The sequence below is a fragment of the Mesocricetus auratus genome, unplaced genomic scaffold (genome assembly GCF_017639785.1).
Source record: "Mesocricetus auratus isolate SY011 unplaced genomic scaffold, BCM_Maur_2.0 Super-Scaffold_15014, whole genome shotgun sequence".
Lineage (NCBI taxonomy): Eukaryota > Metazoa > Chordata > Mammalia > Rodentia > Cricetidae > Mesocricetus > Mesocricetus auratus.
The window spans coordinates 38,562,072-38,586,812 of NW_024429186.1; the positions used below are offsets into that span (position 1 = coordinate 38,562,072).

The 24,741-nt window shown below is 37.9% G+C and overlaps 1 protein-coding gene across 2 annotated transcripts; it reads right to left on the reverse strand.

The window, feature by feature from the left end:
• Positions 1-2,932: 2,932 nt before the first annotated feature.
• Ccdc196 (coiled-coil domain containing 196) lies at positions 2,933-15,186 on the reverse strand. Of its 2 annotated transcripts, XM_040742875.1 has the most exons (9): positions 15,095-15,186; positions 14,840-14,992; positions 13,425-13,521; positions 12,697-12,747; positions 10,990-11,067; positions 10,239-10,298; positions 9,543-9,684; positions 3,410-3,465; positions 2,933-3,135 (listed from the first exon to the last, which is right to left on the reverse strand). In XM_040742875.1, exons 1-9 carry the CDS (start codon positions 15,139-15,141, stop codon positions 3,013-3,015), a joined length of 807 nt encoding a protein of 268 aa, XP_040598809.1. In that variant the 5' UTR covers positions 15,142-15,186; the 3' UTR covers positions 2,933-3,012. The 2 variants fall into 2 exon arrangements, with proteins under 2 accessions (XP_040598809.1, XP_040598810.1); XM_040742876.1 differs by lacking the exon at positions 12,697-12,747.
• Positions 15,187-24,741: the final 9,555 nt, after the last annotated feature.

Below are 24,741 nucleotides of genomic sequence, written 5' to 3' on the forward strand. Positions count from 1 at the left end.
AATGATTGTAGTTCTATTGTTGGCCTTGTTTCATTTAGCAAAGTGGGGTAAACATTACTAGTCACTTTATGGTCATTGCAAAAGGCAATTTGGGAGATGAAATGTTAGCAAATATCCTCCGAAAAGTTAGGAAGTCAAGACACTGCAAATGAGATATTACGTGAATAGTATCTCCTGAAGAGGTGGCTCATAAATGTATTGCTGATAGAACAGGTTTTTTCCTCAGCTGGTCTTGAAATTAAAAAAAAAAACCTCTTGGGGCTGGAGAGATGACTCAGCAGTTAAGAACACTCCTGAAGTCTTGAGTTTGATCTCCAGCAGCATCCATATCAGACGGCTCACAAACACCTGTAGCTTCATTTCTAGGGTATCCAATACCCTTTTCTACCCTCTGTGGGCACACATGTGGCATACACACAAATACACAAATAAAAAATTTTAAAGTATCTTTAAATTAAGTACATTCAATGGTATTATGAGTTTTATTATCAAAGAAACATTGTAATATGGGTACAAATAAAATTAATGATATTTCAAACAAATACTCCCCTGATCACCAATTCAACTACCCACAGTCTGAATAAGAGATAAGAATAGCTTAAGGATAGACATACTCTGACTCAATTGGAGAATCTCTCTGTGGTTTTACTGTTTATTTTCTTTTGAGTGGTATATATCCTAAATTGGCCTCAAACTCACTGTGTAGCTGAGGATGACCTTGAACTTCTTATCCTCCTCCCTCTACTTCCTGAGTGCTGGAATTATAGATGTGTATCATCTCTGTCATTTAAATCAATGCTTGGTTTATCATTTAATCTCGAGTTTTAGTAGCTTGAATGAGTTGCTCATCTTTTGGATAAGTTAACCAAACAAATTTATTTATGCCCATAAAGCTGCGAACCTTGCCCTTGATTTATCAAAGTGTTAACACTATTTGGTAAGCAGCCAGTCAATCTTAGAGATGATTTTGTATTGCCATGGGAAAGTCAGAGGCCAATATAAAGTCCTTTTTTGTTTTAATGAGGTAGAATAAAAGACTAAAGTTGCCGGGCGGTGGTGGCGCACGCCTTTAATCCCAGCACTCGGGAGGCAGAGGCAGGCGGATCTCTGTGAGTTCGAGGCCGGGCTGGACCGATAGCCTCCAAAACAATACAGAGAAACCCTGTCTCGTAAAAACAAAAAAATAATAATAATAATAAAAATAAAAGACTAAAGTATAAACAAACTGAGAAGAAAATGAAAATTTTGGATCATTTGAAGGAAAGTTGATATGTCTGAGTGATAATGAACTTATAAGTTCAGTACTTTGGGGATAATGAGACAAGGTCTCAGTATATATATATAGCTCAAATTAACTTTGAACTCAAGACCCCCTTGCTTCTGTCTCCTGAAGTAGTTCTGGGTTTACAGGTGTGTACCACCATGCCTAGGAGAGCAGGACTTACTTCTTTCATTCTTTCTTTTTTTTCTCGGTTTTTCAAGAACAGGACATTTCTAATGAAAATGAAAACTTCTGCTAGTAAGCAAAACAGATTATTTCATACTTTAATTAACAAAGCAGTAGGCATTCATAATCTCAATTCATTATGGTGGTAAAAATAATTTTTAAAAGTACTCAAAGAGTACTCTTTTAATACTGTTAAAATTAGGAGTCTAAGGCCCTTAGGTTAAATGAAAAGTTGAGGGTAGTCAGTAGTAATTACATTTTATATTACTGTCTTTTGTTCTCATTGCTCTGTCTAATGTAATTTGTTTTGAAGATCTCCAGTCTGCCAGAGTCTCTCAGGGTCTAAGTTAAGAGGTGGTTTTTCTTAAAACAGAATGTGGATTATATACTCAGCAACTCAGTTGGCAGAAAATGAAACTGATTGTCTAAGGGCTTTGGAGACTTGACAGTCAGAGGGGAAAGATGAGAGTTAGACTGGAGTGTGAGCTGGCCGTAATGATGTTGACACCTGGTGACCAGTGCTGGCTTGATTAACTATAGGTCTTTGGACACCGTTTCAATGTACATGAAGTTAAGTTTCTAGGGTAAAGTGAAGGAACTTTATACTTAAAATGCTAATATTCTATAAAACTCACTCCTACAACAAAGTGGAAAGTGGAGAAAGGAGAATTGCCCAGAAGCTCAGCCTTGTTTTTGCATCAGTGATGAATAATAGAGCTTGTCTCAAACAAGATGGAAGGTTGACCTCTGAACTCTACATGTATACCACAGCACATGTGCACACTCACACAGAGATACAAGAAAAATGGGCAGTTGTTAAGACAAGGAGAAAAGAGTCTTTTCAGTTTTGTACCTAGAACTCATATCCATGGGGGAAACTGGAAATTGTTCTGTAGAGCTTACTCTACAGAAAAGGAAAACTGAAAGATGAGACTGTAGAGTAGGCAGGAAGCAGATCAACTAACTGTGTGTGAAGGATTTGGACTTCATAACAAAAGTGGTGGGGAGTAGCATCCCATTTCTCTTTCAGAAAAAAAAATAGTTTCTGTGGTATTGCGATGGATGGATTAGAGAACCAGGAAGCAGGAAAGCCAATTAATAGACTGTGGTAACTCAAGCAGAACAGGAGGCCTAAACTAAAAACGTAATACTGGAGAGTACAAGATATTCAAGGACTAGGTAACAAGGAAACAGAACCCACAAAGCAATATGTGAGAGAGTAAGAGCCAAATAGGGAATTTAGTTTATTTTTCATCTAAAGCTTGCTAGTCATCAATGAATTAAATACTTCAGAAGTAGAAAATGTCTTTCTATGAACTTAACTATAGCCAACGCGATTTGAATTCAGTCATTTTATCCAAAATTTACCAATTATTAGAGGCTATTTGCAATACCTAAATGACTGAAGTCCCAACATGCTTAGGGCCAAATGTGCAACATTAACCCCCCCAATTGGTGGTAGACTAGGGAAACATAACTAAAATAAAGGTTTGAGAGATTTTAATGAACAGAAATGGCTGTGCCTAGTCTTTAACTCTGTCCAAAGCAAATGGAGCAAAAACCTTCTAATCCTTCAGAGCTTCATCTGGCATTGACCTCAGGAAAAAGAGCCTCTCTCCTATATCATCAGATTGACTTTCTTTACTTCCTTCTTGTTGTTCTGTGAAGTTCTTTGATCCTGGGATTCTCTTTAAAATATAAGAACAAGAAGAGGAAAAAACCTAAAATGAGTGTTTTGCGAATCTAAAAAGTATTAAATTAGAATACATTTTAAATGCATCGCAGGGCTGGCCTTATGATCGATCACTTGGCTACCATGCACACAGCCATGGGTTGGATTCTCAGCATGGCAAAAGTAGATCAATAAATGTATAAACAAAGAAATGTACCAAAAAAATCTATACCCATTATCCACGCCTTTTAAATTTTGGACTTTTTTTTTAAGGAAAGCTGTTCTCTCACCATATTGGGTTCATTTCTGTTGGTTGTTGCTCTCTCAATAGTCGTACCCATTTTATCTGATAGAAGACAGTTGGAAGATTAGGGTTATTAACATTCATTATGGCATTACTTAATTGTATATCTATAGCACTAATAATAGCATTGATATGAATTTTCAAGTTGTGTAGCATGAATAATAAAAACCCAGGGACAGATATCAGGGTTAAAGCTGAAGATCAGAGAAGCAAAGTGGCCAGCCACTAGAGTTCTTACCTCTACCAATGCTTAGACTGAAAGGATGATCCTGTCCTCATATTGCATCTCCAGACTGCACTGTTCTCCACCGAACCTCAGATTGCACTGAGCTCCTGTCTCCTCCCACCTTATATTCCTCATTAGTGCTTGGATTAAAGGCTTGTGATCCCAAGTGCTGAGATCACCTTTATGTGACGTCTGTTTCTCTTTTAAACTGGATCACTTTTGTGTAGCTCAGGGTGGCCTTGAACTAACAGAGATCTGTTTGCCTCTGTGCTGAGATTAAAAGTATGTGCCACCTCTACCTAGCCTCTATTGTGCTGAGCTTTGCACTCTGATCTTCAGGCAAGCTTTATTTTATCATAAACAAAATATCATTACAAATTGTTGTTTTAGAAAATAATATTTTAAAGTTGGGGTAGTAGGCCTTTTCTCTATTGAAAGCTTATGTTCTATAGTCAGAAAACTCATTTGAGAATTACATGTAAATAAAAACTTGGAGCGTCTACAAAAATGAACCTCTAACGTTTAAAAGAAAATGGGATATGTATACACTGCGATAACCCAGACATGTATTCCACAAGAATACTAGTATAGTAAAGAACAAGCAAATTATAAAGGTGGGGGTTAGAAAGAAAAAGAAGCAGGGTGAGTGACAGATGCAGACTGAAATGGGGGTGAGTAATGGAGGGTGCTTCATAGTAAACATGTCTAGGTTAGGTCTATACTGGAGGAACTCTGCCAAATTTGAATTTTACTATATATTCCATATAAAAGTTGAGACACTGATAATAATTATTCATTGCTTAGCTGAAATTCAAATCTATCTCTTAAAAAAATCCAGACCCCCCCTGAACATAAAACAAAACAAAACAAAATGAAAACATCCTGCTCCTCTCCTAAGCAATTGATGTGAACAGGTTGAGTCATTGTCACCCATTAAAACTGTCTTAATAAGGGTGCAGTTCACTTTTCAAAATTTTTTCTAAATTCATGTTAAGAAAAACACTGACGTTATGCTTCCTGTCTGAACTTCTGTAAAATTTTATGGTAAACAAAAGAAATTTCAAATCAGTTTAATCACCTTTTAACACCACAAATACAACTTTTAAAAGGTTCGGGTTGCCTCAAAGCTTATAGAATATTTAAGAGAAGTACTATTTTTGAAAGATCTAGATTTGAGCCACAGTTTGTGGTTTCTGCCTCTGCCTCTTGCAATTTTAGCCATCAGAGTGAGAAATTAATGAAGTGTGGTCAAGGTTAAAGGTGAGAGGAAAAACTTGCTTTCAGAACAGAGGGCTAGTGAGTACATAGTTCTCAGGCATATTCACTTTCCACTTCACTGGGCTTTATGTCAATTTACAAATGTAGCACAATATCTACATCCAGTCTTCAGGTTCTTCTACTAAGGAGAACCTTCCATTTCTTCTCAGAGAGCTCAAAGAAATGCTAAGAGCCTCGGATGTGGGAGAATAAAAAACTGTCAAAATCAAATAGCTTATCACAGTTATCACTGAAGACAAACCCTCAATTCTTTAAACACCAGCAGGTGTGATGGGAAATTCATCTGAATTTAAAGATTGCTTAGTGCCTGAGCTTTCTAAGATAGGTGATCAGCAAAAGCCACAAGCTGCAGTTTTGACATAGTACAAGTTAGGGAGTGAGGGCTGACACAAATCCTGATCCAAATTATAAGAAGCAAACTCCTTCACTTGTGACCTATCTCTGGGGGGTGGAGGGGAGGGAAAGAAAGATTATCTCTTAGTGAAAACAACAGAATCGTTTTCTTATAGAAGATAAGATAATGTCCAGAGCTAAGACTCTGGTGATGTCGAGTCCCCTGTTTTAGGGAATTCCCCAAATAGGGATTGCTTGAGTTGTAACAAAGTCTCTAGTATGTGCCAACAAATTAGAAGGCACCATTAACTCATCCAGACTGCCCATTGAACAGGGGAGGAAGGATTATGGCCAAGACCATTACAGCAAAACTTCCTTCTACTTGGAAATATCTGAAAAGGAAGGACCTGTGCTTGCCTAATTAATCTAGGAGGTGTGTCCAAAATGACATGCCACCCTTTCTCTACACAAGTTTAAGCAATTCAATTCTCTTGAAACTGGAGGAACCAGAACACCATCCAAGAGGGCTATTAAGTACTTAACCTTCAAATAGTCCTTGTGTAATAGCCCAACCCATTTTTACTTCATTGCCCTAATTGCCTGATTTATTTGTGGCAGAGAGAAAAAGTGTTAGACAAGAATTATGGAGGAAGTAGGCAATTGCTTTTGTTTTTTCTTTCTTTTTTGGAATGGGGGTGAACTATAGTTAAGGGAGGGGCATAATAATAGTTAAGAGTTGTACAACAGAACACCGAGTTTAATGTTTAACCAAGGCTGCCAGTATACATCTTGGTGCCACATAGCATGACACAAAACATCAATAGGTTCTTTTCTTCATTTTTCATTTGGTATATAAATGTGGCACATTTTGTCCTAAGGGGAATAGAAAGCCAGTCCTCCTACAGGATTTCACGTTTCCTGAATTACCATTTGTTATGGACTTGGCATAGATGTGATTGGTGCCACCTACCGGACTAAATACATAATTACAGGCCTCCCGACCCATTTGTAAACACTCTTAAAAACAACCTTAGGGAATATGATTCTTCTATGGGAGGATGATACTATAAATAGCTACCTTTGGGTTCCCATCACAGTTTTTAGGACTGGAAGAGGAATAAGAAATCAAACTCTAACACTGCCATTGTATTGTTCTGTCCAGAAACCCAGCTTTACCTAGGGACACAGACGGCTGACTTTGTTGAGTTTGCTTCTTGTTCCATATTTCAGATCTTACAGAGTCATTATAAGGGCTACACAAAGTGAGATGTTTTAAATGTGTGCTGCTACATCTGATAGTTGTAAATACTAGATACAGAAAAACTGAAATAAAAATCTTATCCCTGTCGTGAAAGGGTTACAACACATATCTATTATGACCCTAGAGTCATGGCTTTTCCATTAAATTAAAACTTCTCAAAGTTTGGTAGTGAAATAATTTTAGGTGACACCTGTAATGAATTTACGAGGTGTTATAACACGGCTTTAAATCCTATAACTCACAGTGGGGGAAAATTATTTTTGATGCAAACTCTCGCTAGGCTGGCCTTGCCCTCTTATGCCTGTGTGTCCTACATGCTGGGATTGTAAACAGGTGCTTCTGCACTCGGCTCAGTTACCCTTTTTCCAGTGCACCCAGGGGAAAGTTCAAAGTTTTAAATGATCTGTCTTGTTAGTTTTACTTTCCAATAATGATAAAGTAGGCCCCAGGCTTGACCATCTTTCTAGAATTCATTTTTTGTTTCATTATTATTAAATGTACTTGTGAAAACTATACTGTTTTGTCATTTAGTAATGTGAATTTTGTGCCTGATCATGGAAGCTCATGCCTGCAATACTGGCTCTTAGGAGGCTGAAGTAGAAGGACTGCGGTAAGTCTGAGGTCAGTACGGGCTACATAGTAAGTTGCAGGCCAGCTAGGGCTGCAGAGATCCCGTTTTGTTTTGTTTTTGAACTTTTTTTCTAGAAATGCATGTATGAATATGAAATCAACCTCAGTAGCAAAAATGAATAATCAACAGACTAAAGAAGTTGAGGAACAGTAATACCACAACACTACTTCCCCACTGTTGATAATAGTATGCTTATTTTAACAATTCTATTTTAGTTTGTTTTTTCTGTTGTTGTGAGAAAACATTCTAACCAAAAGCAACTTGGGGAAGGAAGGGTTTATTTGGCTTACAAATTCATCATGAAGGGCAGTCAGGACAGGAGTACAGGACAGGTTCTTAGAGCCAGGAATGAAAGCAGAGGACACGGAAGACTGTTGCTTACTGGCTTGCTCAGTCCACTTTCTAATATACCCAAGACTCTTTGCCCAGGGAAGCCCACAGAGGACTGGGACTTCCTAACTCAATCATTAATCAAGAAAATGCCCCAAAATACTTGTCTACAGTCCAATCTATTGGAGACATTTTTCTCAGTTGAAGTTTCCTTCTCCCTGATGACTCTATCTTGTGTCAAGTTGACAAAAAACTAACCATCACACCCACCACAAGAACTAGCTCTTCTGAGGTTTTTTTAATACTAAAAAGAAATAGAGTTTATAAATAACTCAACATCTATGACTGTTAGGTTTCAGATCTGTTTTGGCTCAAATAAACCAAAAAAAATTGAGCATGTGTAGACATACAGTCTCTGCTCAGCGGATACACAGTCAGTAAAGCATGGGACCGATGAATGGCTCCTGCCTGGGCACTATAGAATCCTATAACTTCATTTGCTACAAGTGAAAGAGAAGAGACAGTATGGATCTTTGGACTGCCCCAATTCAAACTGATTGAGTGTTCTGTTAGTGAAGGTGTGTAGGGGAGTCTCCTAAGGCACTCAGGTCGAATAGAATCACTAGTGGGGAATTGACTTAAATTTGGAATTTAAAGAACTGTTTCCTTACTATGTGGATCTCTTGAGATGATCTTTGGCTAATTTTCAATAACATAAAAACAGCTGTTTGTTTTCCTCATACTACTTCTTTGTCTTTAAATTTTGTGTTAATGACTTACTGCCTCCAGGCTCTTCCTCTGCTGTCCAATGCTTCTCCAAATATAAGTAAAAAGAAAAATATGTGGGAAACTTTGCCTGGGGACATGTAGTCCATTCAGTTTTCTAGATTTCCCAAATTTTACCTATTGAAGATGATGGAGTACTGTGTGCCTGGACCAAATCATGCTAAGTTGCTGCATCCTATTAAAATTTTTCACAATAATGACTTGTTAACATGTTGTATTGATAAGACACAGTTTAGGGAATTTAGGTCCTGGATTCATTTTGGAAATATTGAGGATATTAACTACTGACATTTCATAGTAAAGTCTTGTCCACTTTATGAAGGTCTGGAGGAGAAATCACTCTCAGGTATCACTAACATGAAAATCCATATTTGTCCTAATCAACTGGTTTGTTGTCATTTTATGAACATTGATAATCTACGTTTGCTGGCAAATTCAGAACCAAATTTATAATCTACCTCTAACCAGCATTTCTAGCATACATTATCATGTTTTGACAGAACTTACCTTCCCTTTCTTTTGACTTGCCCATATATTTATTTAATCATATGTGTTGTGTGGGATTTTCATCAGACGCTCAAGCCCTTTATGGACTAAGACTGAGAAAATATTACATATATGCAGATGGATGGATGGATAGATAGACAGACAGACAGACAGACAGCGGTATTGCCACTCTTGGGGTATGATTTCTCATGTCATGTCTCTTAAAAATAAGACCAGATTAATAGATCCTTGAAGATTTAAGAAATTAAAATTTTTCCCTACCCATCATAGCTATTATTTTACTTTTTATGAAATATGATTATTTCCTATGATGCCATAATGTCTTTAGGGGAAATCACTGACATTCCCAGAAATTCATCTGAATTAGCAAACTTGGAGCCCTTGCCAACTATCTCCTACACCTTCAGTTTTGAAGTAACAGTTTGTCCAATATGACTTATGAGACAGTTCTTGTTCTTAGGATAGGGATAAAGGTGAAAAGAAAGTAAATTGTTTTTTAATATCAACTGTTATTGTCTATATATGCTAAGGATATGGTATATTTTTATCTTTATAAAGGGAAACTTAATTTCTTCCACAGAGAATGCTTATCTTAATACAATAGTTACTGAATCTACTATTAATAATGATAGTGGAAAAACTGTATCTATACTACATTTAACTTACACTGTATACCAGGCACTGTGATGCTCATTGTTAATAATGAGACCTTCAGTGTAACAGACAAAATAAAACCTCCAACTATTTATCTCTGATACTCTACCTACCTTGAGGCCTCAGAAGATTGAAAGCTCCTTGCTTTGGCTCAAAATTGTGCTGTAGGCACAGTGATAATTTTAAGTCATTGGCCTTCTGGTAGTTCTTCAAGGCTTCAATTCTCAGCTCAATCACTTTGCCATGAAAGCCATTCTGAAAGAGGACATTTTTCAAAACATTCACATAATACTGACTTTTTGAAATTTACTATTACCTATTACCTGTGTTTCTTTTCTTTCCTTTCCTTTTTTTCAATGATAGGGTGTCTCTGTCTAGCTTTGGAACCTGTCCTGGAACTCACTCTGTAGACCAGGATGGTTTCAAACTCACAGAGATTCCCCTGCCTCTGCCTCCTGAGTGCTGGGATTAAAGGTGGGCACCACCAAAGCCAGGCTACTTGTGCTTCTTTATACAGGTGTTAGAAATAAAGCCCTCATGTTTTGTCTTTTAGAGTTGGGAAGATAATACTTGTTATTTTTCCCCAATATTAAGTAGTACAAAATCAAAAAACATGAAAAGAAGTATTTATTCTAAATTATTCCAGGTAACTTCAGAGATAGGTGACTCCAGCTCTCTTCCAAAATCCAGTTTTTTTTTTAAATAGGCAATGGAGGATATGCGAATTGGCCTTAGCAAACATGATCTTAAAAGCTTTTACATTGTACAAATAAATGTATACCATGTTCAGTCTTGGAAAAGCTTAGTACCTGAAGGATGTTGGAATGTTCTTCATATTTGACCCATTCTATTTTCCTCTGTTGCTTTTCCTGGTGGAAGAAAGACCTTCTGGGTGACAAAGTAAATTGAGATAAAAATCAGTTTCCTCAATATCCTGCAACAACCTTATATCAAAATTATAGTATCATAGATTCACTGTTAGGTTGGTTTTTATTTCATAGTCTTCCTAAATTGACCTCCACTCTCTAAAAGCTCAGAGATGAATGAACAGTTCTGCAAATGTAATATCTCTAAATAAATTTCCACAATAAATTAATAAGTGCTCTGTGTGTATGGAATTGTAATTGTTGATATGGGTTTTCACATTTTAGGAAAACTAGGATGATTTTCCAGAAACCTGTGATGCTAACATAAATATAGTATCCCAAAGATGCTACATTTCTTATAAATTTGCATCAGTGTAGGACCACACCACACCTTAAGCAGAGTATTGAGTTATCAGTTGCAAAAGCCACTACTGCTCAGAGTGGTTGTGCTCCTAGCCTCCTTATGTCCTCCACTTTCTCTGCATCTGATGTCTCTGACTCACTCTTAGCCTTCATAAAAGGAATTCCAGAGCCTGATAGGAATCACAAGAGCTAAAGGAATAGAGCTAAAGGGATAGGCAGGCTAGAAATCAAATATAGCCTACAAGCACTGATCCCCAAATTAGCCCTGTTTGTTAAGGGGCAGTTTCCAACTGTATGGTGTCAACTTCTATGGCATTCTAAGTCCTCTCACCTTTCCATCTTTCAAGTCTGCCTTGGGCTTTGTCGGTAAAGCTTTCTGTTGATCTTGGAGCTCTTGTGACTCAAATGTCTGTGGAGAGACATTTTGGCAGAGCTTTATATTAGTGGTAATTATGAAGTCAAGGCTTTTGGTTCCTGCCAGACAGCAACTTCCTAGGGATCAAAATGGAAATTGTATACCTACCACAGGGATTCAAAATGGTCCCTTAATGTTCCTTTTAATAATAACAACTACTAAGTGAACCCATATAATATACCACTGACAGCTAAGCTTCTAACTTCATTACTTACTTTCACTACTATATTACAGTCCTCCTCCTTTAATCTTCACAACTCTGGAGACTATTTCTGTTTCCTTTTTATTATTGATGAAATTGAGATTTGAAAGGTTAAACCACTTATTAATTATCATATATGTGATATATTGATATTATTTATGATTTAGTAAAGCCAATAGAGATCAGCCATACTAGTTACTATAGAAGCTGGGTGGTGGTGGCACACACCTTTAATCCCAGGACTCAGGATTAAAAAGTAGACAGATAGCAAAAGGACCTGTACGACGACACCCTGATAACTCTAGTGTTGGGAGCGCCTCAGGTACCTTGATCTTTTGGAGCCAAACCTGTACTTTCTAAAGTCTAAAGATTTACTTAATTGCCTTTAGCCTTAACAAAGGAGCCTTCTATGGGTACTCAGAAGAGAAACAGCATAGGTAGAACATAGGAAAGTCATGACCCAGAAAGCTTGTCCAAACTCAGCCAGCCCTAACCATCACCTAGATAGCGGCCATTAGCCCACCCATTCCTCTCCCTTCTGAACTTTTTACCTTGCCAATATCCTGCTCTATGTGCTTAAACAATATCCTGCTACATGCACACGTGGTGCTCAAAGCAACCCCCTACCACCTCCCGTTCTCCTGCTTTACCAAGTATATTAACTGCCCTGAGAAAAATAAAATTTTCCACATTAAAAAAAAAAAGAAGTAGACAGATCTCTGTTAGTTCAAGGCCACTCTGGCTACACAAAATTGAACCAGTCCTAAAAGGAACAGCTCACACAAAGATGATCTCAGCACCTGGCATCACACACCTTTAATCCCAGCACTAGAGAGATAAAAGACAGGATCAGGATCTTCAATGGTCAGTCTCAGGATTCTGCCCAGCCACACTGAGGAGAGGCAGCAGTCTGGGAGTTGGTGAGAGCTTGTGGAGACAGGATTGCTATTTCAGCATGAGGTACAGATAAGAGCTAGTGGCATGGCTGCCTTGCTTCTCTGATCTTCAATTTAATACCTGTCTCTGGGTCTTTATTTTTCATGCAACAGTCATACTACTAGAGAAGTATATAGAGCTAGAGTTAAAACAAAATCATTTCTGACTCAGGAGCCTACGTTTTAGCCATTGTGGACAATTTGAAATGTGAAAAAATGTTTTATTAAAAATGTATGTCACGAGTTAAGAAAGAAAGAGAGAGGGGGGAGGACTTCTAAGAGAGGAGACTGGAAAGGTGGGTACAAAACAGTTAAGTCACAGTAGGGTGACTGGAACACTAAATGTTTTAAAAGATCTCTTTGTTGTGCGAATTGAACGTGGCCGGAAGAAGAGACATGAAAAACTGAGGATGAGGGACTGGAGCAATGAGAGGTTCTTTGCATTATCTGTAGGACAATACTTTTGAGAGATCCTTAGATGCACACCTTGTTCCATAGCATCTCCATTTCCTTCCGAAGCATCTTGTTTTTCTTTTCCTATTAGAAGAGGAAGAACCAAACAAACAGATGTGTTTGTCCGACTGTTAAAGTTAGGAAAAGCAGCTGTTTAATTAATGGTAGGAAAGCGATTTGTAGACACAGTAAACCACAGAGGAAAACAATAAATGGACCTAGCATTTCATACAGAAACATAAGAGATGATTTTGATGATGATGACAATGATGAAGATGATGGTGGTGGTTAAAACGTTATTTCAAGTAATAACCTTTTATGTCCATTGTGAGATGTATCAGAAATAAATTCTTAAGGCTTAAGATGATCTCATAAGACAGTCACTTGAGGGCTTAGAGCATTAACTTTTAATTTTTAGAGATTTTTATTGACTTCAAAAAGATCCAAGACATTTTCAAAACAAACTTTTTTCTTTTAATTTGATATTCTATTCCTTTAGAAATGATAAGAGTTATATGCTTATATTCATTAACCACTAAATGAAACTTTTGTTTAGGTAAAAAAAAGTAGAATCTTGCTAGCTAGCCCTTGCTCTTTTCAACATCCAGCCTGAGTTCCTTAGCATCATGATGGGTTTCCTAGATCAAAAAGATATACATGTTTGGAGCACCAGAGGCCAGAGATGAGCATTTGTTATTTCCATATGTGACAGCAGTGATTTAAAAAACTATGCCCTGTAGTATCTACTAACAACATCTCACCAGGTTCTGTTTCATCTCCTCTGCTTCCTTAATAAGTTCCATGACTGAAGATTCATCACATCTTCTCCCTGCCATGATCTGTCTCATGATCTGCAGACTAGAAGAAAAAAAGAGAAATCATAGAATATACATGCCCTTTAAAACATAAGATTAATATCTGCACTCAGCCAGGGAGTGTTCTTCAATGGAAGTTCAGTAGGGGCTGAGATACTAGGAATTAGACAGGTCCTTAATGCTGAAAGTCTCTGTCACTTGCATGAAGTATGTGATCAGTAATGAATTTTGTGCTCTTCGATATTCAAAACATAGGTCTCCAACAAACAGTGAAAGTACTTTCTACCTTCTAAAAATGTTTTACTGTATAACTTGAGGGAAGGAGTGCTTCTGCCTCTGTATAGAAGGAATTGAAAACCTTGATATTTTTAATATTAATTCCAAAATTATTCCCCATCTCACAGATAGTATAAATCCATCTCCTACCCCTGTGAGTATATAGCTCTGATTCAGTATTGTCTGACTATGAGAAGGATACTGTTTAAAGGAAATCACTAATTTATGTTTGTATTATTGTCCTTTTTCTATCTGGATCTGAGTGGAATACCATGTGTAACATGCTCTTTTGCCCCTAGAGAGGTCTATATTCCTGATTTGCTAACAGCTGGTGTTTGACCACTTCTTCTTCTTCTTTTTTTGTTTGTTTTTTGGTTTTTTGAGACAGGGTTTCTCTGTATTATTTTGGAGGCTGTCCTGTACACCAGCTCTGTACACCAGGCTGGCCTCAAACTCACAGAGATCCGACTGCCTCTGCCTCCCGAGTGCTGGGATTAAAGGCTTGCATCACCAACACACAGTGTTTGACCACTTCTTGTTGGTTTTTGTTCTCCTGAAGTCTGAGTTCCTTAAGGGCATGTGATAAGGGTAGAAAGAAGATCAACTGAAGTGGTATCTTCTATGATCAGAAAGGAAACAGAGACTTAGTAGTTCCTAAGAATAATGACTATTCTAGCAAAGATTTAAGGTCTCAGATGCCTAGGAATGTCTCCCTAACACAAAGAGTACCCAGGCTTAGAAAAAAAAATCATCACTCTTCTGCTTGGTATAGAAGGAGCAAGTGTTTATTCTAAAATAATTCTACCAACATAAATAATCATTTACCTGTTTCTTGAGTGGGCATCAAAAGAGTAATTAGCTTCATGAGGACCAAATTCTACTTATTTTAAAAACTAAAGTATTACTCCCCCCCCCTGCTTTTGTAGTGATAAATTCTTTTATATTCTACTGGAACTGAATGTCCAAATTTAAAAAGAAAAATAAATCAGTGATTTGTCTATTTTTAACCATTTTATTACTAATCTATGGTGGTTGCATTCTCCAGCCTTTCTTTCTTTAGGATACTGAGTAGTAGGTACCCATACCTTCTTTGTTTTTCCTCCAAGTTACCCATTAGCTTCTGGAATAAGAGAGAGTTCTTATCTTCTAGAGGTTTTAGCATCTCTAGAAGTTCCTGCTTTCTTAACTTTAAATCTTCATTCAATTCCTTCAAGTAGTTGTCATCTGTTTTAGAATTCCTGTGGGAAAAGATAAAATAGTCTTATCTTTAGCTTGGGTAAATAAAAACCCTTTTCCCCTCCTAGGTAGCTGCCATTTAACTTTCCCCATCAAAGACTCACTTTTTTGTGAGAAAGCAAGATCCTGAAGAGTTTGTACCACTTGTCATCTTGAAGGGAAATTCCTAACGATGAAGAGGCCTTCTTGAAAATCTGTGCCTTCTTTTTCCAACCAGTTAAGACATCATTTTGTGCTGCTGTTCTTGAAGCTCCTGTTGCACTGGACTGATTTTAGCTGCAGCTTGAGGTCACAATAGCACCAAGACTACAAAGTCAGCAGATATTTTAAGTAGCATCAGTAGCAGCTTGATGACTGAAAATGCTGAACTACAAGATTAATTCTTGTTTTAGGTCTAACCAAATCCAAGTCCCCAAGTTTTATTCAGAAATCTTTGAATAAATAGAATAGAATCACAGCCAGTATACCTGCATTATAAAACTACTGTTGGATTAGAAAATAGTGACTTATCAAAAAGAACTCATCAACACCATGGTAACGAACATGTTTGGAAAGCCTGTCTGCTCAAAATTCTGGATTCTGTGAGTGAGGAAAAGATAGAAAGAGACCAGCACGTATTTCTGGGAGCATGGCAAAAGAAAAGATACTTCTAACCAACATTTTAAGATGGACAGAGGTTAAACAGGTAAAAACTATGAATGTAATGGAATAATAGATACACCATTGTCATTTTTCTTAATCTTTAAAACTCCATATGTCAGCTGGGTGTGGTGAGTCACACCTATAATCCCAGTACTTGGGGGAAGGGACAGAGAAAAAAGGGATTTGAAATTCAAGGCAGTGTTGGGTTATGTAGCAAGACTGTCCTTCAAAGCAAACCCAAGTCAATGCAAAACAAAACTTTGATCTAATGTCAAGAGAGAATAATATTGGGCACATAAGAGATTAGAGTTTGGAAAGATCAACACTGTCAGAAGTCTTCCCCAGACAGATTCTTTTCTGGAAGGCTATTCTTCCCAGGCTCATCTCAACAGGCTGATTCTGACTCTGTTATTCTGCATGAATTAGAGCCACATATCTTTTGGACTCTTAAGATTGCCTTTCTTTTTTAAAATTTATTTATTTTCATTTAAATTAGAAGCAAGCTGCTTCACATGCTTCCCAGCTCCTTCTCCTCTCCCCCCCTCCTTCCTGCCCTCCCAATCCCCCAACTCTTCACCCTATCCCCTCTCTGCTCCCCAGGGAGGGTGAGGCCCTCCATGGGGGATGCTCAAAGTTTGTCATATCATCCAGGGCAGGGCCTAGGCCCTCCCCCATGTGTCCAGGCTGAGAGAACATCCCTCCATGTGGAATGGGCTCCCAATATACATTTATACACCAGGGATAAATACTGATCTTCTACCTGAGGCCCCATAGATTGCTGAGGCCTCCTCACTGACACCCACGTTCAGAGGGTCTGGGTCAGTCCCATGCTGGCCTCTCAACCATCAGTTTGGGGTCTATGGGCTCCCTCTTGTTCAGGTTAGCTGTTTCTGTGGGTTTCACCAGCCTGGTCTTGACCCCTTTGCTCATCACTCCTCCTTCTCTGAAACTGGGTTCCAGGAGTTCAGTTTAGTGTTTAGCTGTGGGTGTCTGCCTCTGCTTCCATCAGCTACTGGATGAAGGCTCTAGGATAACACATTAGGTAATCATCAATCTCATTATCGGGGAAGGCATTTAAGGTAGCTTCTCCACTATTGCTTAGATTGCCATTTGGTGTCATACTTATAGAAGATCGCCTTTCTATGTCATTTAGGAAGCAGAAGATAGTCCAAAGGATTATATATTTTTAAATGTGCCCTTAGAAAAAAAGTTTTATGGATTCAGTTTTTGGCTATATCAGATGCAACTTAAGACATGCCCTTTCAAATACTGACTGACTGTTTCCCCCCTTTTTCCAGGGGTTTTCTCTGAAGTAATTTCAGTCCTTTATCATTGGGGAAATTTGAAAGGCAAACTATTACATAAAAACAAACAAACAAAAAAACAAAACAAGAACTTGGTTTGGGTCTCAGTTTCACTGTGAGCAGTGGGCCGCCTGTGAACAAGTTTCCAAATTTTCTGAGCCTGATGAGGTTTCCACTTTTATGAAATATTGACCTGATAAACTTGTGAGATTGAGATATATAATGTGCCTGGCTCATGGCATGTGTTCATTCACATTTAGCGAGATTTTGTTCAGTCTGGGCTTGCTTAATGCCCCAATTAAATGGCCATATTTTTTAAAGCTGATATGTGTAAAGCTTAATCACAAGAGCCTTTCATTTTCAAGAAGTCAAGAGACTTCTCCCAAATCATCAGAGCGCCACAAAGTATGGATCTGTCCTGGGTTAGATAGGATACTAGCCTTCCATAAGTATCCTCTACATTAAAGTTTCTCTTAAGACAATCTTTACAAATACTTTTCCTAAAGTTTTCACATGTCACTTGAAGGTTGTGTGTGACAGAAATGTGATATTAAATTAGAAAAACCACAGCATGTTAATTCATGCTGGTTGCCCTAGGACTATCCACAAAAAATGCAATTGAATGAAGGTGAGTAAAAATGTTCACTGTTAAAAGGAAGTGGTGGGTGGGCTGGTTATTATTAATAGCATCTTAGACTACATATGTGGCAGGTGGTAGCAAATAGTAAAGGACAAAAATGACATTGCTCACTGAAGCATAGCCTCTTTAAATTTCATGTTGTGACATTTGGCAGGCAGAACTGTGATAGAATATTAAAACATTTAATGGGGAGGCAGCATCCCAACTCACCTTCCTCTATGCCCTTGCTTGTGAATGTTTCCAAGGTGAAGAACACTTGCTATTCTGATGTAGTCTTTTCTACAGCCAATCAGCAATCTTTATTTCCTAACATTCTGATATTCATGTCTTCAACCTGGAGTATGAATTCCAAGGAGTATCTTTGCCTTTTAACGACGTATGTGGCTTTTATAGTGAAAAGCTTTTTAGCATGAAATAATCCTCCACACCAGAAGCCAAGTAGTATTGAGGGGTTAGGGCTAGTTGATATTCTGTATCAGAATCTAGTACAGGAAGAAGGGAGGGTGATGTGTTAGATGATTGTTAAAGGCAGGGGAACTTGAAGTAATTTTTCCTGAAGTAGAAAGCAAGGTCGTTTGCTGTTTGGAAATATTTAATGGGAAAACCCAGGGAGAGTGATGGCATGATATTTGGAATTGCACCTGAGCAGTGGGAAAAGAAAGTCAACCAGGAAAGAGTACAAAATACTGCTTTGTAGTGCTAAAGGTCAAGGTGCATTTGGAAGCAGTGATAAGTTTTACCCATCAGTAAATGACAAACTGGAAGCTACAGATGAGAAAAATGAGATGGATTCTAGGCTGGACCTGGCAGAACCAATAAGCAGAAATTCTAGGAAGAAGAGTTTGAGAATGTTGATGAGAGTGTCCATCAAAAGATTCACCTAAGTCTTTGGGTATTCAGGATGCAAAGAAAAAGATAACATTGACTGAGAGAGAACAAACAAGAAAGGAGTTGATATTGAAGAGTGTGGGGTAGTAGAATAGAGGTTCAAGTCAATGGATGTACATCTTACGGAATAACTTGTGAAACTTTATCACCAGTTAGATAATCATAGTAGCAATCATAATGTCTTCCGCAGTAACTTTGTACCTCTTGCTTCCTTTCACTGAATAATCACTGAAATTCATGTGGTATCTCAAAATAGGCCTTACAACAGGTTATTCACAATGACCTCATCTAATGTTATAGCATTTGGTTTTAGTATCTGTTAAGGAAAAAGCGTGATTGCTCTATAATTAGAGAACTCTGAACCATTTTAGTGTTAGTTTTGCCAGCGGAAAGTCAAATTAGTCTAATTAAGTCAGGTCTCCAAAAGTAGAGGCAATTATTTTCATATTAATGCTAGAGATTAGGGGGAAAGGAAGAGGGAGAGAGGAAGAGTGGAAGGGAATTACATTTCTCTGTTGTTTGTTATAATCATTTTGTTGGCTCCTTCCGCTTAACTCTTTTTAAAAAAATTATTGGGGTTTTTGTTTGTTTTTGTCATGTTTGTATTTGTGTAGCTTGCTAGGTTGGAGCTCAATAAGTTGACCTTGAATGACCTAGAACTCACAGAGATCCACCTATCTCTGCCTCCCAACTGCTGGCATTAAATGCACCGCCACACTTTTCTCTGTATTTCTAACTGTGTGTGTGTGTGGGGGGGGGGTATATGCACATGAATGTGGTATGTGAACAGGCCAGAAGAGGGCATTGGATCCCTTGGAACTAGAGTTACAGGTGGTGATTAACTGCCTGACCTGGATGTTGGGAACTAGCTTGGGTTCTCTGAAACAATAGTTTTCATTCTTAATCACTAAGTTAGCTCTTCAGTGCCACCTTGCTTAGATCTTTTTTATAGTTGTCCCAACCTAGTCTGTACCTACATTTAAAAAGAACCCAAGCACTTCAGACAGCTTAGATAAGTTTCTGTTACTTTTGAGACTTTTTAAATGTAATGTTTTGTCTTAATGTTTCCAGAATTTTAGTATAATGGTCGTCAAACAAGTGTATGAATTTTCACAAAGACTTTTCAAGGAAAGTATAAGCAAGGGCTGGGAAATGACTTAGCATAAAGACCTGAGTTCAAATCTCAGAACCTATGTGAACATAGCCTTGTGTGTACCTGTAACCCCAACGACTGTAAGATGTGGAGACAAGAGGATTGATGATGCTTACTGGTTTCCAGACAATTCCAGGTTCATTGAGAGATCCTGTCTCAAGGGAATAAGGCAAAGAGTAATAGTGCAGGACACTAGACATCTTCTTCCTGACCTCTAGTACACAGATGCATGCACCCACAACCCCCTCCCCAACACACACAAAGGAAGAAAGAAAAACAGAGGAAAAAATAATATTTTTCAGAGAATCATTTCTGGATCCTCAATTTCCACAAGAATTCCCCTCTAATACAAATGTGCTTGGGAGTGCTTCTTAGTCTCATTCCCACCTCCCTTTCCAATGCATTTTGCTCACTTAAAGAATGGAATGCATTGTAACAATCTTGAATCTTATTTCAGTGACTTGCTTTGAGAGTATAAAATTCTTAAAGGCATTCAAAACTTATAATTCAAAATGGCGGTGTCAAGGCTAATAAAAGTAATGGACCATTAGTGACCAGGAAGTCTGGTTACAGTTCCTTGCTTTCAGCAAAAAGAAGGAATATCTAATTGAATTACCAGCTTAGGTTTATTGGAATTAAATTTTGTTAATGAATTACTATTTGGATTATGGCTGATAATTCAGAAGGGTTTCAAACATTGGAAAAACTGTATAGTAAATACCTTCCATCTCCATTTATTTATTTATATAAACAATTTTTCCAAGTGAGCATTACATGTAATACAAACAATATAAATGAAGTAATTCTGAAAGGCTTTCTTATTCAAGGAGCAAGTATAAGGACATAGACTAACTAGAGGGAAAATGCTATCATATTAATAAAATTGTTTTACTTAGAAACTGTCTTTAAATAGACAAAACTTTTGTCACAAATGTGTTATGTCAGAAGCAGACAAATAGATTTGTGTCTTTCTACAATGTCAGAATTTATTGAAGAATAATAAATTCACAAATTACTTCCATTTCCTTGGCTGCAGTTTTCCAAGTAGTCTCCATTTCACTTGGTAATTAGTCAAGGAATACCCAATTCTTTGATTCCAATCTTAACTATCAGTGTCAACTCTCAGATCATACATTACATGTTGCCCAGAAAATGTACTTCTCTATATGTGGAGATGTAAGCTAAAGGATGTCTGCAAAGGGACTGAAGAGGCTGCCACAGAGTTCAAGGAGTTCCAGACAGGTGGCCTTTCTGTAAAGAGAAGCAGGTTGATACAACTATGAAGAGACTCATTGCCAATGGTTAGATAAGTCAACAAACCCAGTTAGAGGGCTGGTCATTGGGCCAGAGTTGAGCAGTCTGAGGATCCAGTAAAGCTGTCTAAGAGTGGGACCATGGAGACCATAAGGTCACTCTACAAGAGTGGATCCAGACAGATAAATGGGCAAGTAGACTATATCAACTGTGAGGATTGAGCTGAAGCCTCTGGGATAGTTTTGAGTCCTCTGCCTGTTGGTCCCTCAATGCACACATCATATTGGATTGGTAGGGACTCACCTTCTATATGGGTTCAGGTGAGTGTGTTACAAGTCTGATATGTTTGATACTAAAAATGGAGTAAAATGCTGCTTGTAATATGGGAGTTACTTGGGGTGAGCCTGAAAAACCACTGTATGAATGAAGTATGTTAGAGCAGGAAACAGTCTGATTTCAACAATTTTTGACTGCTGGATGAGAGTCCATTGTATTTAAGTGTTGTCAGATATGAGCATATAAGATTTATTAAATATGAGTGATTACAAGAAAAATTCATCTGTGAGTTTGAAACAACACTGGTCTACATTGTTCTAGGCCAACCAGAACTAAGTAGTAAGATCCTATCTCAAAAAAGAAAAGAAAGTTCTAATTGAAAATATCAATATTATAACATTACAGAAATTACATTTTGTGCGTATTTAAAATTAGAGTGAGAATGTGTAAATTTTTCGTTATCAGTGTATGGTTGGGAAATATACCACAGAGTGTATGTGGAGGTCAAAGAATAACTTCCTGCAATCAGTTCCCTCCACCCACCTTTAGGGGTGTTCTAGGAGTTGATCTCAGGTTGCCAGAATTTTATGGCAAAAAAGATTTTTACTTGTAGAGTCATCTTGCCAGTCCTAAAGTCAAACCTGTTAGTTGTCAAGTTTGAAACATGTGAAATGGTACCTACTTTTCCAAAAAATTTTCCATGGTGCTCGTCAAGATTGGGATTTAAGAATGCCCTAAGGGAACATGTGAAACCTGTGGATTCTCAGGCTCAGGTTCCAGAGATTCTCACCTGAGGCTGTGGCTGTACCAAGCGCTCATTCCCTGGTGATTCTGACACGAATACCATGGACCTGTCTTCAGAAAATAACTGCCGAGAAGACCCACCCACACAGGAAAGACATCAGCCCTTCCAGGCCCCAAACTCTGGTGATCCCAGTCAGGTGAGCTTGGGTCTGGGGGGAGGGAGGGAGACACTTCCCATCCTCTGCCCAACACCCATCCCCTTGGTCTTCCAGGCTGCTCCTGGCATCCAGAAGACCCGCCCACATAGGAAAGACATAAGCCCTTCCAGGCCTTAACCTCCAGCGACCCCGGCTTCAGCTTAAGCTTCACTGTCAGCATCCCCAGCTTCAGGAAGGAAGGAGACCAGTGGAGACAGAAAGACCCCACCAGCACCCACTAGAAGATATGAGAAGAAGACAGAATAAGAGCTCACTCAGCAATCAAAAGACCAATATGACTCCACCAGAATCTAGGGAACCAACGCCAGCAAGACCTGAAAAGCACTACATAGATGAAGCAGAGGAGACAGACCTTAAAATCATTTTATGAAGATGATAGAGACCCTCAAAGAAGAAACAAGGAAATCCCTTAAAGAAATAGAGGAAAAAACAAACAAAAAATCCATGAAATGGGGGAAAAATTCAAGAAATAAACAAATCTCTCAAAGAATCTAAAGAGTACCAAGAAAAAAAACAACCAAACAAATGAAGGAAACAACTCAAACAGTTGAAGGATTGAAAGCTGAAATAGAAACAATAAAGAAAACACAGAACAAGGGGATGCTGGAAATGGAAAAGCTGGGTAAACGATCAGGAACTACAGATGCAAGTATCACCAATAGAATACAAGAGATAGAAGAGAGAATCTCAGGTGTTGAAGACTCATTAGAGGATATACAGTCGTCAACCAAAGAAAATCTCAAAACCAACAAATCCCTAACACAAAATATCCAGAAAATATGGGATACCGTGAAGAAGCCAAACCTGAGAATAATAGGTAGAGAAGAAGGGGAAGAAATACAGCTCAAAGGTACAGAAACATATTCAACAAAATCATAAATGAAAACTTCCCTAACCTAAAGAAGGATATGCCTATGAAAATACAAGAATCTTACAGAACACCAAATAGGCTGGACCAGAAAAAGAAGTCACCTTGCCATATAACAATCAAAACATCAAACCTACAGAGCAAAGAGAAAATATTAAGAGCAGCTGAAGAAAAAGGCCACGTAACATATAAAGGCAGACCTATCCGAATTACACCTGACTTCTCAATGGAAACGATGAAAGCCAGAAGATCCTGGACAGATGTCCTACAAACGCTAACGGAACAAGGATGCCAGCCCAGACTACTATATCCAGCAAAGCTTTCAATTACCATCGATAGAGAAAACAAAATATTCCATGACAAAGCCAGATTTAAACAATACGTATCCATGAATCCAGCTCTACAGAAAGTACTAGAAGGAAAACCTAGATCCAAGGAAGTTAACTACATTCACAAAGACACAGGCAACATATAATCCCACTTTACAAAACACCAAAAGAAAAAGGGAGGAGAAACTACACAAAATAACTTCACTAACAATATCATCAATCAATGGTCATTAATATCCCTCAATGTCAATGGCCTCAACTTGCCTATAAAAAGACACAGACTAGCAGAATGGATACGACACAGAACCCTTCCTTCTGCTGCATACAAGAAACACATCTCAACATCAAAGACAGATGGTATCTCAGAGTTAAGGGTTGGGAAAAGATTTTCCAATCAAACAGACCCAAGAAACAAGTAGGTGTAGCAATCCTAATATCTAACAAACAAGACTTCAAATTAAAATCGATCAAAAGAGATGAAGAAGGACATTTCATATTCATCAAAGGAAAAGTCCATCAAGATGAAGTCTCAATTTTAAACATTTACACCCCAAATACAAAGGCACCTACATTTGTGAAAGAAATATTACTAAAACTCAAATTGCACATAAAATCTCACACACTAATAGTAGGAGATTTCAATACTCTGCTCTCACCAGACAGAAACTTAACAAAGAAACAAAAGAACTAATAGAAGTTATGACCCAACTGGGTTTAACAGACATCTATAGAACATTCCACCCAAACACAAAGGGATATACCTTCTTCTCGGCACCACATGGAACCTTCTCTAAAATTGACCACATAATAGGAAACATAGCAAATCTCCACAGGTACAAAAAAATTGGAATAACCCCCTGTATCTTATCAGACCACCGTGCATTAAAATTAGAATTCAACAGTAACAAATCGCAGAAACCCTACAAACTCATGGAAATTGAACAATGCACAATTGCACCATCCCTGGGTAAAGGAAGAAATAAAAAAAGAAATTAAAGACTTCCTGGAATTCTATGAGAATGAAGACACAGCATACGCAAACTTATGGGACACTTTGAAAGCAGTACTGACAGGAAAGTTCATAGCACTAAGTGCCCATATGAAGAAAATGGAGAACAGTCATACTAGAGAATTAATAGCACAGCTGAATGTTCTAGAACAAAAAGAAGCAAACCTACCCAGGAGGAGCAGACGCTAGGAAATAATCAAATTGAGGGCTGAAATCAATCAAGTAGAAACCAGGAAAATACTGAGAAGAATCAATGAAACAAAGTGTTGGTTCTTTGAGAAAATCAACAAAATAGACAAACCTCTGTCCAAACTAACCAAAAGACAGAGAGAGAGCACACTAATTAACAAAATCAGAAATGAAAAAGGGGACATAACAACAGACTCTGAGGAAATCCAGAGAATCATCAGGGCATACTTTGAAAAT

What these genes read in the sequence shown, in the direction of transcription:
- Ccdc196 (XM_040742875.1), bottom strand. Translation starts at nt 15,141, where the DNA reads ATGACAAGTGGTACAAACTCTTCAGGATCTTGCTTTCTCACAAAAAA. An exon ending in TTGGAGGAAAAACAAAGAAG is followed by an intron (nt 13,522 to 14,839) that starts GTATGGGTACCT and finishes TTTTTCTTCTAG; the next exon opens with TCTGCAGATCATGAGACAGA. An exon ending in ACAGAAATGAACCCAATATG is followed by an intron (nt 3,136 to 3,409) that starts GTGAGAGAACAG and finishes TATATTTTAAAG; the next exon opens with AGAATCCCAGGATCAAAGAA.